General features: G+C 35.4%; 1 protein-coding gene across 7 annotated transcripts in view; it reads left to right on the top strand.

Annotated features, from left to right (window-relative positions):
• The window catches only part of POSTN (periostin), a 36,042-nt gene extending 29,062 nt beyond the window's left edge, over positions 1-6,980 (top strand). For 2 of the 7 annotated variants that reach the window (XM_010383065.2, XM_010383069.2), the window contains 4 exons: positions 192-269; positions 639-722; positions 5,090-5,131; positions 6,202-6,980. In XM_010383065.2, coding sequence (XP_010381367.1) covers positions 192-269; positions 639-722; positions 5,090-5,131; positions 6,202-6,239 — 242 coding nt within the window. In that variant the 3' untranslated portion in view covers positions 6,240-6,980. The remainder of the gene's footprint in view (positions 1-191; positions 270-638; positions 723-5,089; positions 5,132-6,201) is intronic. The other 5 variants (XM_010383066.2, XM_010383071.2, XM_010383067.2 and 2 more) reach the window with 3 other exon arrangements.
• Positions 6,981-19,282: the final 12,302 nt, after the last annotated feature.

The raw sequence follows: 19,282 nt of genomic DNA on the forward strand, positions 1-19,282 counted from the left end.
GAAATAAAGTTTTATTGGAACACAGTCTTGCCCATCCACTTATATAATACCTAAGGCTGTTTTCACACTGAAGTATCAGATTTGAACAATTGCGACACCGACTACATGGCCCACAAGTGGAAAATACTGTCACTTCTCAGAAGAAGTTTGCCTACTTCTGTTTTAGACCTTTTTCACTGTCTTTCTCATAGGTCCTGAAATAAAATACACTAGGATTTCTACTGGAGGCGGAGAAACAGAAGAAACACTGAAGAAATTGTTCCAAGAAGGTCAGCATTTCTAGAAAAACAAGAATGTGACTTTACCTAAGCTATCCATACACAAGTCTAAAATAATCTGTGAGGCGTTCTACATGTTTTCCACTCTATCTCATTCTATTGCTCATTTCCAAACCAACAAGAAAAAAAGCACAATAAGGAATTAAGCATAAATGGCAGTCATATTTGTTTTTTTATACAGTATTTTGTTCAACTTTATAAGAATATTGGTATGTCAGAAAACAGCACTAAAAGCTGTGAAAGAACCAAGTGTTGGACTGGAATTCATTATTGGGCAGATGCCATTATTTATGACATAAAGTCTGCTGTCTTTATTTTGTTATATAAACCAATTTCTACTATAAACATGTATCCTCTCAGAGGTCACCAAGGTCACCAAATTCATTGAAGGTGGTGATGGTCATTTACTTGAAGATGAAGAAATTAAAAGACTGCTTCAGGGAGGTTAGTAAAAGGACAACTACTAACCCCCTTAACAGGTTGTAGTGACTGAGTTCAACTTTTTAAAGACTGAGCAAGCAGATTTTTTCTTTTAATTAGGTTAAAAAAAAAAAAAAAAGAGACAACATCTGCTGTTGTCTTAATAGATGGATTGGTTCAATGGTAGTTAATAGTTGCAAAGAAATGATTATTAGTTTAAACAGTCTTTAAAAAGTTCTATGGGATAAAGCTTGGGGAGCAATGAATATTTTTTTGCTTTGATTCAGATAATTTTAAGGACCTTTTAAGTAGGTGAAAGGGAAATAATTGTTAAATTGCTAGTTGTTAAACAAGCCCAAATTTGATATACGTTTTACATTTAAAAAATTATATTCACTGCCCCCATAAGAGCAATCAAGGCATGTCTTTAAATTGTATGCATAGATATAGCCAAAAACAGTGCATTTAGTAACATTCTTTTCCAAAACTACATTCTTGGGAATGAGTATCTTTTTCCTCTAACAGTTTGAGTGATAATCTATACCTGCAGATACAAATTATTTTGCATATAAAATTAATCTTAATCTTATGGAATGTTGTCTGTCTATGGCATTAATGGACCTTAAGAACAAAGAAAAGAATTCAAAATCTTAGATGAACCCTACATAGTAATTATTCAAAGATGCTTTAAGTGTTTATATAGATACATAATTTGTATCATTGGCATTTGAATAAGTAAATTTCTACTTCATTTTTTAACAAGGAAAGTATTAAGCTGAAAAATTATTTTTGTGAAACATGTATTTAAATTATTTAGAAAAACCAAAGAGGCACTTTGAAATATACTATTAATTGAGAAACATAATTGAAGTTTGATGTTTATCCAAAACAGTCCAGATGACTTTTCAGTTTATAAAATTTTTGAAACTGTATCACTATGTCCAAGAAAATGTAAATTATCTTGGGACTTTCTATATTTTTAGCAATTATTGTTTCTATATTCTGTAGTTTAATAAACATAAAATCTCTTAAATAGTATTTAGAAACTTGACAGTTTAAAAAATTTTTAATTCAACCAGCGATTGAATTTTCCCTCAATAGAAACATATGTCTGAAAAATACAAGTTTCCTCCCAGAATTCCAAGGGTACGTAGCACAACAGAGCCATAATGGAACCAAAGATTCCTGTAGGATCTAACAATGAATTCACCTCTACCCACAAATGCTCAACTGTCTGCTAGGAAAAAAAATCTAAGGATTTGAGGGAAGAGACAAACACATTATGAAGATTAAATTGAATTCTTTTTTTTCTTTTAGTCCTTGCCACAGTAAGCAGCTTTGTAGAATGGTAGTGCTTTTTAGGGAATCAATAAATTAGTAGCCGCATCAGTTTATATTGCTTTAATTCATCTAGGCTTTAATTTCAGGTAAGTATATTTTCTTCCCCTTTGATAAACCCCTGTTATTGAGGTCACTATGAAAAATCCAGCTAAATACTAAAGAACTGCTTCAGCCAAGAAAAGATATAACTGCTATAAGTCAAGTATATGACATTCAATTTTTAGTTAATGAACTCCTTTCTTAGCTCTTGTCTCTGTTCATCCCAGAAGTTTATTCCTTTAGTACCCAGTGTATGATCTCTCTACATATCTGTAAGGCATCAGTTTTCACAATGCCACATCAACTATTGTAGCATTGTGAAAAAAAAAAAAACATGAAAAGTTTTTATCAAACCATTTCTCCAAGGTTTTTCTTTTTGTAGGAAAGACACTATATGCAGTAGAGTTACTTGCACCAGCATTAATTGGACCTGCTTGTTTTCTTTTTTTCTAGCTATCTAAAACCATCAGGTCATTACTGAGTCACAAGTGTCCCCTTGTCTAGATCCTAAAAGGCATTGATAAAAGAAGCTAGTAAAGATTACATTATGTAAGACCTTTTTTTCAAGGTCTCACCAATTGAAGAGCATGGTTCAGATATGCATCATCTCAATAAGTTCTACCTAAAACTCAATTTTCTATCTAAACAGTTCCTATTGTATACATTGTGGTACATGTAGTACATTTTGTACTTTGAGAAATACACTCAAATTATCAAATCATTTAAGTCATGACTATTAACATGGCTAAGTGGTTCTTTGAATACTGATGTTGTGATTTGTCACTGATACATTCCCGAGACCTTAACAAAAAATTTCTCATTAAATGCATAAAATTTTTGTGCTTACCTTAGAACTATGCATTCTGAAATGACTCAAGCAATTCAAGGAGAGTAACAGACTATGTTGAAAGGAACAACAACAAAAAGTCATTTTTGAAGATTTTTGCAAATCTGCCAATATAAGAGGTTAAGATTTGCAACCTCTATAGAGAATAGTAGATTGGGTTGTAGGTCTGCATTCAATCTGAGCCCCAACTCAATCCCAAATTAGTTGACTCTTTTCTTGCTTGTTTTGTCTGAAAGTGAGGATTGTCATACCTACAGTCTAAATGAGTTAATGTATGACAAGCTCTTAGAACAATGTTCAGCACAAAGTAAGCTGTCATCAAATGTTACTGTCAGAATCATCAATTGACATTAACATGGTCAATTAAGTAATGTTTCACACTCAACTTTAAATTTTCATAGTCATAGCCATGGAAACATACAAAAAACACGCAAATAAAATGTCCAAATAATTGAGCTGGGCACTTTGCATGCTTTAGAAAATATGATGTAGGGTGGTTCTTTGTGCCAAGCTATTCAGGTAATTGGTTTATCTTCCCATGTTTTGCTGATCTAAATATGATCTAATGTAACTCTCATTCATATTGACGTAGCAGAGAGCTGCTAGGAGTAAACCTGTTTTCTACACATTAATCAAGCTGTTCTTTCAAAGTGTTTGACACATTGAATGTTTTTTATTCTGGAATATTATCATAGCAAAACCTCATTAATTGGATGGTGTCAACATTATGAAAGGAAATCTGAGTGAGCACACTTGCTTGTTTTGAAAAGAAATTGATAAATACTTCTATGATGCAGTTTTAAGTTATACAATTAATTGCTATTTGGAATTTAATAAGTTCACTATAAGCAGTGTGACTGTGTACCAGTTAAAGGTTGGATCTGTCTCTTCTTGACAATTTTTTAGAAGCCATTATTTTGTTACCAAATAAACCTGAAGAAATACTTATATTTACATCTATTTATATCTGAGAATATTTCATAATTCAGACTTGGCTGTTTTACAGACTTCTCCCCATTACCCAACATAGTGAGATTTTTCTATAGTTCTATATTTTCCTCTAGTATTAATGTGGTTTTATAAATGATTATATGCCTTATATTCTGGGGGAAAAGACATGGGAAAATGTGCTAAGTAGACAGGAACAGAATATGTAAGTTTTTTTAATGTTATTTCTTTTTAAAAAATTTGCTTGGTATCATATAGCCAAAACTATTCATGGTGATTGTTTCATTGCTTACTTTTTATATCAGAGAATTGAAAACATATAATAGAAAAAATTGGACTTCATGCTGAGTATAGATGATATATATAAAAGTAGTCAAAATTTGGAGAAAAAATTTAAAAAGATAAGTAGAAAAATGAAGTAACTGTAGAAACCATATTCACTCTTTGATCCCAAATGCCCAAAAACTAAGTGAAAATGTGAATTTAGGCCTCCCAGGTCGTCTTGTCAAAAAACTAAAAGGAAAACAGGAGAATTGAGAAATATGTTACAACTATAACAACACAAAACAGCAGTTTTGAAACACTTGCAGTTCTTAAATCTAAAAGCTTTTATTAGTGATTTTTCAAAAAGGATTTCATAGGATTGACACTGAATCAGGTTGGGGGGTGGAAAAGGGTAATGGCATATTCTTCCTGAATTGCTTATTATAATATTTCTAGAATCATTAGGTCAATGCTACTTTGTTGTCCTCATGTACAATAAAGGAATCACCAGTTGATTTGAATAATTTTACAAAGGCATACATTACAAATAGGTATGACTGCAAAAAATAGGTGGCTAACTCTGGGAAGATACTTGTGTTGAACTTTATATGACATTTAATAACCCTTCATAAGGCAATGTTTTTTACAAAAAAGTTGAAAAAATCATGTAAGTCATTTACTCTGCAAAAATGGCACATTATGTGGGGCTCCAAAATCCATAATAAAACAATGTGTTTTGCAACTAAGAAACATTCATTATGATATATGGAAAACCCTGTCTACTTGTCCTTTGTCAGAAAATGTGAAACTGAGGATCATAAAATTTACTACTAAAAATAATCTTCATGTTTAAGTGATACTTAGACTTTACCCTGTTCTGCTTAACCGTGGTCTCCTGTCTGATTTTAGCCATAATTGCAAAGTATTTCTAACTACAACAATTTAATTTTAGACACACCTGTGAGGAAGTTACAAGCCAACAAAAAAATTCAAGGTAAGTGTATTGGCTATAGGAATGTGTGTATATGGCCTCTTCTGTTATATGAAGAGAAATCAACCAATAGAAAAGTCTTTTAAAGTATTTTATTGAAACTTGCCATTGATCAGAGGGAAAAGTTAGCCAGTTTCGATGAAAAATAGTTTGATAACAATCAGAAAATAAATCTCATGTTCTATACTATCAGTAGACTTTAACAACAAATATTAAGGGAAAGGCCAACATACTAATGTAGACTGCATATTAACCCTTGAGATAGACTCAAGTGTATAATCTCCATATATACACACATATATATGTAATTTTTTATATGTACAAGTATACATGTAATTTTGTGTATGAGTAAGTCAAAAAGACATTTTTGAATAACAGATAAACAAATGTAGAATGCAGGTGGATGGACCTGAATCTTCAAAAATGTTATTATGTGAGACGATGCTACAGTTTGAGACATAAAGAAATATATATATGCAAAAAACCATTAATACAGCTATTTACAAAATGTTCATTTAAATGTGTAGATTATATATCACATATGCATTACAATTTATTTCATAATTACACTATGTGCATTTTCTAATTCCTCCACTTAAGTTACCTTACATTCCAATACACTGAGAGCAAGAATTTCCCTTGTGGAACCTAGAGTAAATTGCAAGCTTGGAATTACAAGTTTGGAATTTCTGGGTTAATTACATACTAGTAGTCAAAAGAAGACGCAAGGCTTATCAATGCACTATAGGAACATCTTACTTTAAGCCAATCCAATGTATAGACCTTTGAAAGTAAAAGATCAACTGCGCAGATTTTAACTAAAGAATCTATCAGTAAATCTATGTAAATATCCAAATTCACACAAATTTTCTAAAGAATTAAAATTATTAAATTTCAAATTATTTTTATATACTTTTGATCAAAACATTTGCTTCACCATAAGTTGATATTAACAATTTAAAGTTTATTACAATAAAAAATAATTACTTCTGATGTACAGAGAATAATATATTCTTAAATTTTAAAATTTCCTTACATTTACAGTCTATACATTCTCCTTTCTTTCTAATTAGGATCTAGAAGACGATCAAGGGAAGGTCGTTCTCAGTGAAAATCCAAAAACCAGACAAAAATGTTTATACAACCCTAAATCAACCTGTCCTTAGAAAATTGTGAGAGCCAAGCTGACTTCAGGAACTGAAGCATCAGCACAAAGAACCAAACATCAAATAATTCTGAACACAAATTTTATATTTTTTTTCGGAATGAGAAATGAGAGAAATTGTGGAGTTAGCCTCCTGTGGTAAAGGAATATGAAGAAAATATAACACCTTACATGCTTTTTCAACTTAAAAGTTCTGGCTGACTTTGGAATCCATCAGAGAAAAATGCTTGTCACCAGATTCATTACAATTCAAATCGAAGAGTTGTGAACTGTTATCCCATTGAAAAGACCGAGCCTTGTATGTATGTTATGGATACATAAAATGTATGCAAGCAGTTATCTCTCCATGGGAAGCTAAGTTATAAAAATAGGTGCTTGGTGTACAACAAAACTTTTTACATCAAAAAGGCTTTGCACATTTCTATATGAGTGGGTTTACTGGTAAATTATGTTATTTTTTACAACTAATTTTGTACTCTCAGAATGTTTGTCATATGCTTCTTGCAATGTATATTTTTTAATCTCAAATGTTTCAATAAAACCATTTTTCAGGTATAAAGAGAATTACTTCAAATTGAGTAATTCAGAAAAACTCAAGATTTAAGTTAAAAAGTGGTTTGGACTTGGGAACAGGACTTTATACCTCTTTTACTGTAACAAGTATTCATTAAAGGAAAGTGAATGAAATCAGTGTGAGTTTTTCTTTAACTTTTAAGTTCAGGGGTGTGCAGGCATGTGCAGGTTTGTTTCACAGGTGAATGTGTCATGGGGGTTTTTGTATAGATTAAGTTATATAAAGAATCATTACACATGTGGGCACGGTGGCTCATGCCTGTAATCCCAGCACTTTGGGAGGCCAAGGAGGGTGGATCATGAGGTCAGGAGATCGAGACCATCCTGGCTAACTTGGTGAAACCCCGGCTCTACTAAAAATACAAAAACTTAGCTGGCTGTGGTGGTGGGTGCCTGTGGTCCCAGCTACTTGGGAGGCTGAAGCAGGAGAATGACATGAACCCAGGAAGTGGAGGTTGCAGTCAGCTGAGATCATGCCACTGCAGTCCAGCCTGGGCAACAGAGCCAGACACTGTCAAATAAATAAAAAGAAAAAAAAATCTTTAGAGAATGAATCAATTGTTAAACATCAGCTGAAAATTAATATAACCCTATGACTGTGCTAAGCCATGAGGATTGAAAGGATGAATCAGGCACATTTACTGTCCTCAAACGATAAGGAGACACATAACCAATTATCCTCAATACACCATGGGCTATGCTAGTATCAAACAGCACGACACAAGCATGGATGCATCAATTCATTATTCCTGGGTTAGGCATGGGGGAGCCACAGAGATGTCCTTAACTTATTTGATGTAACAGAGTCCATTGCATGGCAAAGAAATTTGTTTGTTGGGAATGATGAAAAGATTGACTTGATCAACTCAGACCTCAACAAGTGTCATTCTAACTTAGACTGATTGACATAAGAGCCTTCTGGAAACAATCCATACTGATGAGAAACTGAGTGGTGAGGGTGAAACAGAATTATACCATGCATTATAGGGCAGTCATTGGGAGATTGTAAAACGTAGGAAGGCCAGACTGAAGATATAAGGCTTAGCCATAAATGCCCACCTGAGATCAGAGAAAATTGGGCTCAGCACAAAGGACCTAGAAAGGGGCTTGGGTAACTGAAAGATTCTTGTTTGATTAGTGATTAGGGCGAGGAAGTGAGGTATAAGACTGTGAGAGTGTCACTGACTAAAGAAGTGCCGGATAGCTTTGGTTTTCGAGAATGCCTTCTCATCTGGGAGAGTAGAGAGATTTATTTCTACCATTTAGAAAATACCCTACTAACTGTGCCAATGGAGAGAATCTCAGGTGGAAAGGGTGTGGCTATGATCTTCCCAAGATGATTCAGAAGAGATGGTTACATAAGGTGGTACTGGTAGAATAGATTAAAATATCATCCTAAAACAATTACCATGTGTTTAGGATGCCAGAGAAGATAATCAGTTACTTGCACAGAAGGGGCAATAAATAGGTCCACTGATTTAGCCACCTTCAAGATTTTTGTTTGAAAATAAGCTAAATGCTCCAAGATTGGGCTTTGAATGTGGTAATCCAGGACAATAAGACTGATGTTGAGGTCTTTTTAGACTGCTGACTCAGGCACTGGTTTTTTTGTTTTTTTTGTTTTGTTTTGTTTTGTTTTTAAACCATAGAAGAAAAAGTGCTCTGCTTTTTACCATAGAAGAAAACTCAGCAATGGCTCAAGCGTACACATAAATCCAGCCTTTCTGGTGAAAGACAGTCTTTTGAGTGACACATGTAATATATTTACAAATAAAATCTAGAGAGAAAAAATATTAAGAATTAAATAGTAATATAAATCAAAAGAAATAAGATTGAAAGTATAACAAAGAACAATTTAAAACCCTAAAATCGGGACTAAAAAATAACCACTAAATACTAATTCTATTCAGACACTTTCTAAAAGTTGAAGAGGCATTGTAGTATGTGATTTTTCATACAATAATCTTTTAACAATTCTGAAGATATATTATCTCCAATTTTGTGTGGGAAAAAAAAATGAGGACCAACAATTTACATAACTTTTCTTTCTTCTTTTGCCTTGTACTGAAATCATGACATTGATCAACTTACCACATCCCATTACCCAACAAGTACAAACTTGGGCATAGCAAACAAGTTATTTGCAATAGTGATGACTCTTCTTACCTGATTTTGACTCATTCTTTTTTCTATTTAAGTGGCATATTAACTTTTGGTTTGGGCACACTGAACTTAGACTTGTGGTCTTAGCAGAAATCTCTATAAAGCATCGTTTCTCAAGATTAGGGCTATGACATCCTGCATCAGAATCGACTAAGAGGGCTTATTTTATAAGAAAGATTTCTGACTTAGAAAAGAATCTTTTGGTCAAAATTCCCTGTGGCAGACCACCAGTTACTACTTGAGACCATCACTACAACAGTTACTGTTACACTTAAGACCATTATGACAGTTACTACCGTTACTACTTGAGACCATCACTACAACAGTTACTGTTACTACTTAAGACCATTCATTATGACAGTTACTACCGTTACTACTTGAGACCATCATTACAACAGTTACTGTTACACTTAAGACCATTCATTATGACAGTTACTACCGTTACTACTTGAGACCATCACTACAACAGTTACTGTTACTACTTAAGACCATTCATTATGACAGTTACTACCGTTACTGCTTGAGACCATCATTACAACAGTTACTGTTACACTTAAGACCATTCATTATGACAGTTACTACCGTTACTACTTGAGACCATCACTACAACAGTTACTGTTACTACTTAAGACCATTCATTATGACAGTTACTACCGTTACTACTTGAGACCATCACTACAACAGTTACTGTTACTAAAGACCATTCATTATGACAGTTACTACCGTTACTGCTTGAGACCATCATTACAACAGTTACTGTTACTAAAGACCATTCATTATGACAGTTACTACCGTTACTGCTTGAGACCATCATTACAACAGTTACTGTTACTACTTAAGACCATTCATTATGACAGTTACTACCGTTACTGCTTGAGACTGAAGGAAGGGACAAAGGTAGAAAGTGAAAACTTAAGACAAAAGTAACTATTTTAAAGGAAAGGGCCAGGGGAAGAAGAGGGCTCCCTGCTGCTAGTAAGCAAGGGCAGCTGCAGCCCCTGAGCTTCCTTCCACAGCTCTTTGTATTTATTGGGTAGAATGAGCAGGGAGGAGGAGGTAATGATTGGTCAGCTGCTCAATTGATCACAGGTTCATATAATTACTAACAGGCTTCAGATGTGCCTAATCACGAGAAATGCTGCACTTGGGGCATAACTGTTGGGTGGTAGATGCAGTTGTCAGTTTGCCAACACTCTGCATTTGTGAGAACAGTCTGCTGTTTACTCCTATAGCCTCCAGTGGTATACTGAGTTGATCATGACCCTCAATGTTTCAAGCCTCCAACATTTCCCTTTCTGTTTTGAATTAATTTGAGAAAGGCAATTGCAAAATGTGCAGCCTTCAATTGCTAGTTGGTGGTTCGTTCCATCTTGGCACTCAGTTCTCACTGGGGAAACCAGGCCCATGGTTGGGATCCATGGGTCCCTCCAGTCTTCTGTTCCATGGTCAGTACACCTCGAGGGCACCCACACGGTTTGTTCATTTTCCGTGAAAACACAAGCATACCCCTTGTCCCTATGTTAGTAAATCTACCGAAACAGAAGCAAAAGGCTTCATGGCTGTAGCTGCAAGGCATGCCACTCCCGAAGCATCTGCTCTACAAGCTGCAACTCAGCCTCTGCCTCTTTGGTTAATTGCCATGGGGTAAAACTTTCCACTGATAATGAGAAACAGGATATTCTGATTAATGGAAGGCACAGAGAAAGCAAATCAAGGCTTATCCTTCTTGTACAACAGTATAGCAAAAAAGCAATCCTTAAACCTTCAATTTGCACTCTACAGGTGGGTCCACTAGATGCTATGGGTTGTGATACAAAAACCTCTCTCCTAGTTGTACTTCCAAATCCCTGACCTCATTTCTCCTTACGTAGAGAAGGATGCAATTTACAGGGAATAAGCAACAGTTGTGCAATATATTCTCCTGGTTCAAAACCCAGATATCTTGTGACATTACCACTACCTGAGTTTCTCCTTCATAATCCGAATCAACACCTAGGCCTGTAAGTTAAGACAGGTTTTGCCCAAAATTAATCCCAAGTGTCCTGTTGACAAAGGTCCCCAAATACCAGTGTGAATCTTGGTGGGTTTGTCTCCAACTAACGTAACCTGTTCTCTGAGAGATCTAATCCTGCGCTTCCAGGTGCTCCCGGGGCGAGCGAATCAATGAGCCTCTGGAAACCCACCCCTGAAATGGAGCTGTGGTCAGGACGGGGAATGCCTTCATCGTTTCAAGTGTCCAAGTCCAGGCCACCTTCTTGTTTCCCAATAGGAGGGTGCTGTTTTGATGAAATTTTGAGTGGCATTGATTAGCCCAATGATTTCTTTTATTGCAATGAGAGCAAAGTCCTGGCATTTTTTTCTGTTGAGAGGGGAACTGTGTTATAAGATCCCTTCTGCCCAGAGGTCTGACAGCATTCTCTTTTGAAACGTCCAATTTTTCTACACTTATAACACTTTCCCTCTTTAGGGCTTAACCCTTGGCTTCTTTTAGATCTGTCAGCTACCAAATTAGCCATTGCCTGAGTCAACACCGTAGAGTGATGAAGCTCAGCTACCACATCTTGACAAGCTGTGAGAAAACCTCCCAAGGCCTCGGCACATCTCACAGGTGCCGGTAGGTTTACAATCCATGAAAGCCAAAGCTAAAATTAGCCTTTCTGTAGCCACAAAAGATGGTACAGCCTCTCCTGTTGACCACTTTCAATAGGTGCTGTAAGTGGGGCAAAAAAATTCTCTCAAGCTCTTAAGTAATGACAAAAAGATAGTACGTACCAAACTCAAAACAAATAAGAGAAAAGAAATAACCAAAGTATTCCCCCATGTTATCCTGATTCAAAAAATTCCCATTCTTTGTACCTCTAGGGCACTGACCTTATGCTGCTGCTAGCAGACTTGTAACTGGGTTTCTGATTCATCTGGTTGGTTTCAGTTTTTTCTGTTCCAGCAGACCTTCCTAGTTCAAGTCCCCATAGGACCTTATCTGTCCCTATCTTTCCCTGTCTGTCCCTGCAAGTTACTGCTAGTCTTTGCTAGTCTCTTCTAGTTTTTGCTAGTCTTTATCACTATCTGTCCCTGTCTGTCTCTATGTTCCCTGTTAGTTCCTTCAAGTCTCTGTCTTTCCCTACCTATCTCTATTTGTCTCTATTTCTATCTCATCTCTATTTATGTCTATTTATCCCTACTTATCTCTATTTGTCCCTGCAGGCCTACTTCAGGTCTCTTCAGGTCTCTGTTCGTCCCTGTCTGGGTGCCACTCTTTTGGCAGACCACCATGGTTACTACTTGAGACCATCACTACGACAGTTACTACTGTTATTACTTGAGACTGTCATTACGAGATTGAACAAAGGGAAGAGCATAGAAATAAAAACTTAAGACAAAAGCAACTATTTTAAAGGAGGAGCCAGGGAAGAAAAGAGGGAAGAAAGAGCGAAGAAAAAGAGAGCTCCCTGCCTCTAGTAAGCAAGGGCAGCTGCAGCCCCTGAGCTTCCACAGCCCTTTATATTTATTGGGTAGAATAAGCAGGGAGGAGGAGGTAATGATTGGTCAGCTACTCAATTGATCACAGGTTCCTATAATTACTAACAGACTTCAGATGCGCCTAATCACAAGAAACACTGCACTTGGGATGTGACTGCACTCAGCATTCCTTCTGAGCAGCAGACGCAGTTTGTCAGTTTGCCAACATTCTGGATTTATGAGAACAGTTTGCTGTTTACTCATATAGCCTCCAGTGGTATACTGAGTTGATCATGACCCTCAATCTTTCGGCCTCCAACACCTCCCCTGTGATTCGTTTTTAACTTTTATTTTGGATTTGAGGGTACATGTAAAGATTGGTTATATAGGTAAACTCATGGCATGGGCCTTTGTTGTACAAATTATTTCATCACCCATGTATTGAACCTAGTACCCAATAGATACATTTTCCATCCTCCCCCTTCAAGTGGATCCCAGTGTCTGTTGTTCCCTTCTTTGTATTCATGAGTTCTCATCATTTAGCTCCCACTTATGAGTGAGAATATATGGTATTTGGTTTTCTGTTCCTGTGTTAGTTTGCTAAGGATAATAGCTTCCAGCTCCATCCATGGTCCCACAAAATACACGCTCTCATTCTGTTTTATGGCTGCATAATATTCCATGATGTATATGTACCACATTTTCTTTATCCAATCTATCTTTGATAGGCATTTAGGCTTATTCCATGTCTTTGCTATAGTGAGTAGTTCTGCAATGAACATTCACTTACACATATGTGTCTTTACAATATAATGATTTATATTCCTCTGGTTATATACTCAGTAATGAGATTGTTGGGTCAAATGGTAGTTCTGTTTTTAGTTCTTTGAGGAATCACCATACTGCTTTCCACAATGGCTGAACTAATATACACTTCTACCAACAGTGTATCAGTGTTCCCTTTTCTCCACAACCTCTCCAGCATCTGTTATTGTTTGACTTTTTAATAATAGCCATTCTGACTGGTGCGAGATAGTATCTCGTTGTGGTTTTGATTTGCATTTCTCTAATGATCATTGCTATTGAGCTTTTTTTATATGCTTGTTTTTCTTTTGAAAAGTAGCTGTTCACATACTTTGCCCACTCTTTTATGGGGTTATTTGTTCTTCTCTTATAAATTTGCTTAAGTTCCTTATAGATGTTAAATATTATACCTTTGTCAGATGCATAGTTTGCAAATATTTTCTCCCATTCTGTGGGTTGTCTGTTTACTCTGTTGATAGCTTGTTTTGCTATGTGGCCCTTAATTTTAATCAGATCACATTTGTGAATTTTTGCTTTTCCTTGCAATTGCTTTTGAGTGTCTTTGTCATGAAATCTTTGTCCATTCCTATGTCCAGGATGGTATCAGTAGGTTGTCTTCCAGGGTTTTTACAGTTTGTGGGTGTGTTGTTGTTGTTGTTGTTGTTGTTGTTGTTGTTGTTTTGACAGAGTCTCGCTCTGTCAACCAGGCTGGAGTACAGTGGCACAATCTTGGCTCACTGCAAGCTCTGCCTCCCAGGTTCATGCTGTTCTCCTGCCCCAGCCTCCCAAGTAGCTGGGACTACAGGTGCACACCACCACACTCGGCTAATTTTTTGTATTTTTAGTAGAGACAGGGTTTCACTGTGTTAGCCAGGATGGTCTAGATCTCCTACATTTAAGTCTTGAATCCATCTTGAGTTGATTTTTGTATATGGTATGAAAAAAAGGTCCAGCTTCAGTCTTCTGCTAGCCAGTTATCCCAGCACCACTTATTGAATAGGGAATATTTTCCCCATTACCTGTTTTTGTCCCACAACCAACATACTGAATGGGCAAAAGCTGAAAGCATTTCCCTTGAGAACCAGCACAAGACAAGGATGCCTTCTCTCACCACTCCTATTCAACATAGTGTTGAGTCCTAGCCAGAGCAAACAGACAAGAGAAAGAAATAAAGGACATACAAATAGAAAGAGAGGAAGTAAAACTATCCCTGTTTGCAGACGTAATGATTTTATATCTAGAAAACACCATAGTCTCAGTCCAAAAGCTCCTTCAGCTGATAATTTCAGCAAAGTTTTAAGATATAAAATTAACATACAAAAATCAGGAGCATTCCTATACAGTAACAATAGCCACGCTGAGAGCCAAATCAAGAAGGTAATCCCATTAATGACTCACAGAAAAAGAATAAAATAACTAGGAATACAGCTAACCAGAAAGGTGAAAGATCTTACCATAAGAATTATAAAACACTGCTCAAAAAAATCAGAGATGACACAAACAACATCCCATGTTCATGGGTAGAAGAAAAACACATCCCATACTCATGGATAGAAGGAAACAATGGCTCATGCCTGTAATCCCAGCACTTTGAGAGGCGGAGACAGGCGGATCACCGGAGGTTGGGAGTTTGAGACCAGTCCGACCAACATGGAGAAACCTGTCTCTACTAAAAATACAAAATTAGGCCAGGCACGGCAGCTCATGCCTGTAATCCCAGCACTTTGGGAGACTGAGGCAGGTGGATCACAAGGTCAGGAGATCGTGCCCATCCTGGCCAACACAGTGAAACCCCATCTCTACTAAAGATATAAAAAATTAGCCAGGCGTGGTGGCAGGCGCCTGTAGTCCTAGCTACTTGGGAGGCTAAGGCAAGAGAATGGCATGAACCCAGGAGGCGGAGCTTGCAGTGAGCTAAGTTCGTGCCACTGCACTCCAGCCTGGGTGACAGAGTGAGACTCCATCTCAAAAAAACACAAAAACAAACAAACAAACAAAAAAATTAGCCAGGCATGGTGGTGCATGCCTGTAATCCCAGCTACTCAGGAGGCTGAGGCAGGAGAATTGCTTGAACCCAGGAGGTGGAGGTTGTGGTGAGCCGAGACCATGCCATTGCACTCAAGCCTAGGTAACAGAGTGAGATTCCTTATTAAAAAAAATTAAAAAATTAAAAAAAAATTTTAAAAAGCCTTACTGCCCAAAGCAGTTTACAGATTCAATACTATTTCTGTTAAACTCCCAATGGCATGCTTCACTGAACTAGAAAAACAACTATTTTAAAATGTATATGAAACCAAAAGAGAGCCTGAATAGCCAAGGCCATTCCAAGTTAAAAAAAGGAAAAAAAAAACAAAAAAAAACAAAAAAAAAATGCAACAATGCTGGGAGAATCACATTACTAACATCAAACTATACTAGAAGATGGTGATAACCAAAACAACATGGTACTGATACAGAGACAGGCATGTAGATCAATGGAACACAATAAGGAGTCCAGAAATAAGATCATACACCTATGACCATCTGATCTTCAACAAAGTCCCTGTGATTCTTATAAACACTAAAGCTTTTGTTTTATTGTCTGTTTGAATAGCTATTTTAAAGTAAAATTACATTACAATGAATTGAAAATATTTTTGTGCAATTTGATAAGTTTGGGCATACTATATACCTGTGAAAACCATCACTACACTCAGGCTTGTAAATATATTCATCATCACCAAAAGTTTGCTTATGCCCTTATTAATTCCTACCTTCCTACCCCTTCATGCCCCAGCTCCAGCTCCAGGCAACCACATATCTACCTTCTATCATGACAAATAATTACATTTTCCAACTTCTATACAAATTGAATTACACAGTATGTATAGTTTCTTTTAGGTCTGATTCTACTTTCTCTTGAGTTAATATGTAATAGTGGAATGACTGGATCATATAAAACGTATAAGACAAACATTTTTGGAAACTATCAGGTGATACTCCAAAGAAGTTCTACTATTTTGCATTCCCATCAGAAATATGTGAGAGTTCCAGTTCCTTTTACCAACACTTAACATGGTCAGTCTTTCTAATTTAACTATTCTAATAGGTATGTAATGGAATCTCATTCTGGTTTTAATTTGCATTTCACTAATGCATGTTTTCCATGTGCTTATTTGACATCTGTGTATCTTTTATTTGTATAAATTTATTGTACAAGTGCAATTTTGTGACATGCATAGATTGTATAGGAATCAAGTTACAGCTTTTAGGACATTCGTCACCCCAATAACACACATTGTATCCATTAACTAATTTCTCATCATCTTCCCCCCATCTTCACCCTTCCAAGTGTCCATTTTCGATCATTACACTCTCCATGTCCATGTGTACAAATTATTTAGCTCCCACATGAAGGAGAACACGCAATATTTGCCTTTATGCATCTGACTTGTTTCACTTAAGATAATGATCTTCAGTTTCATTCATGTTACTGCGAAAGACGTTCTTTCATTTTTATGGAATAAATAGTATTCCATTGTGTGGAAGTATTGCCTTTTCTTTATCCAATCATCTGTGGATGGACCCTCAGTTGATTCCACATATTTGATATTGTTGATAGGGTTGCAATAAACATACAAGTGTAGGTACCTTTTTAATATATTGATTTATTTTCCTTTGGGTAGATACACCATAGAGGGATGGCTGGATTCAATGATAACTTTATTTTTAGTACTTTGAGAAATTTCCATATTGTTTCCCATAGAGGGTGTAAGAATTAACATTCCAACAATAGTGTATTAGAGTCCCCTTTCCTCTGCATCTTTAGTGATCTGTTCAAAACTTTTGCCAAATATTAGTTAGATTCATTTTCTAAATTAATATTATAGAGTTTTGAGAGTTTCTTATACATAATTTGAATACAAATTTTTTATCAGATATATAGGGTGAAATGTTTTCTCCAAGCATGTGAACTTTCCTTTCATTCTCTTAACAGTATTTTCAAAAGACTGAAGTCAAATTTATCTCTTTTTTTCTTTTCATGGGTTGTGTTTTTCGAGTCATTAAAGAAATATTATATTCACTGAAAGTCACAAAAATATTCTAATACATTTTCTAAGTTTTATTCTTTTTTTTTTTTTATGTTAAGTGTAACGTAAAACAAAAAGTGTTCATGGTTAAAGGAATGGTTCTTTTTTTTTTTTTCTATAGGTTACCAATTATTCCAATTCAATTTTCTGAAAAAATGATTTTTCTCTACTGATTTGCCTTTGCATATTTGTAAAAAGGGCCACATTTTGTGAGTCTGTTTCTGTTACTTTCTTTCTATTCTTTGTTTTTGTTTAATTCATCTATTTGTGTATCTTAGTGCAAATACCACACTGACTTGATTACTGTAGGTTTGAAGTAAGTCATAAAATCAAAAAGAGTAAATCCCCAATTTCACTCATCCTTTTCAAAGTTGTTTTGGCTATTTTAAGTTATTTGCATTTCCATAGAATGTTTACATCAGCTTGGCAATTTCTATGTAAAAAAATAAAAATATCTGCTGGGTTAATAATTGGGAATGTGCTGAATCTACAGATCAGTTTGGAGTTAATTGAAATCTTTATAATATTTAGTCTCCAAACCAGGAACAAAACATATCTGTTAGTTTACTTAGGGTCTTCCTTATTTTCTCACCAATGCTTTATCATTTTAAGTTCATAGGTCTTCCACATCTTTTGTCAAGTTCTCCCTAAATATTTGATATTTTTGATGGAATTACAAATGGCATTGTTTTTATTTAAATTTCTGATTATTTACTTTCTGTATTTTCATCTTGTATTCTGTAACCTTGTTAAATTCAAGGTTTAATTCTAGTATTAGATTAATTCTAGTAAGATTATATAGTATTTTATACATAGATAATTATGCTGTTTGCAAATAAAGATAATTTTACCTCTGTCTCTGTGATCTGGATGCTGTTTAAATTTTCTTCTGTCACAGGTTGATGTTGAATAGTGGAACAGTATCGAGTAGAAGTGGTAAGAGTAGACATGTTGAATCTTCATGATCTTAGAAAAAAGCATTCAGTCTTTCAACTTTAAGTTTGTTGTTTTCTTCCTTAAATGTTTGGTAGAATTCACCAGTGAAGTTATCTAGGCCTGCAATTGTCTTTGAGGGAAGGTTTCTAACTACAAATTCTCTTTATTTAATAAATAAAGGGTTATGCTGATTACCTATGTTTTCTTGAGTGAGATTTTGTAGTTTGTGTCTTTCAAGGAATGAAACTTGTCTATTTCACACAATTGTCAAATTTATTGTATTGTTCAAAATATTCCATTATTATCCTTCAAATATCTTTAGTGATATTACCTCTCTCATTCCTGAAACTGGTAATTTGTGTCCTCTCTTATTTCCCTAACCAATCTACTAAGCCTTCAATCAATTTGTTGATTTTGCTCAAAAAACAATCGTTTGGTTTCATGAATTTTCGGTATCACGTTCCTGTTTTCTGTTTTGCTCATTTCCACCATAATATGTGTCATTGCCTTTCATCTACTTAATTTGACTTCAATTTGATCTTTATTTTTTAGTTTCTAAACTGTGAGTGTGTGTTTGTGTCTCATGTCTCTACATAACTTTTTGAATATATGGACTATAATTATAGTAACTGTTTAATGTCTTCTGCTAATTCTAACAATTGTGCCAGATTTGGATAAGTTTAGTTGGTTATTTTTTTTCCTCATTTTGCACCGTATTTTCCTGTTTCTTTTCAAGCTTGGTAATCTTTGATTGCCAAACATTGTAAATTTTGCCTTGCTGGGTGCTGGATATTTTTGTACTTCTATAAATATTCTTGCACTTTGTTCTAAGATGTAGTTTGGTTATGAAAACAGTTTAATTCACTGGGGTCTTGTTTTTAAGATTTATTAAGCAGAGTCAGATCTGTGTATAATCTGGAGTTAGTTATTCCCTCCAACTTAGGCATGACTCTTCTTAGAACTATTCCCAATTTCCAGTGAATT

The sequence above is a fragment of the Rhinopithecus roxellana genome, chromosome 18 (genome assembly GCF_007565055.1).
Source record: "Rhinopithecus roxellana isolate Shanxi Qingling chromosome 18, ASM756505v1, whole genome shotgun sequence".
NCBI classification, from domain to species: Eukaryota; Metazoa; Chordata; class Mammalia; order Primates; family Cercopithecidae; genus Rhinopithecus; species Rhinopithecus roxellana.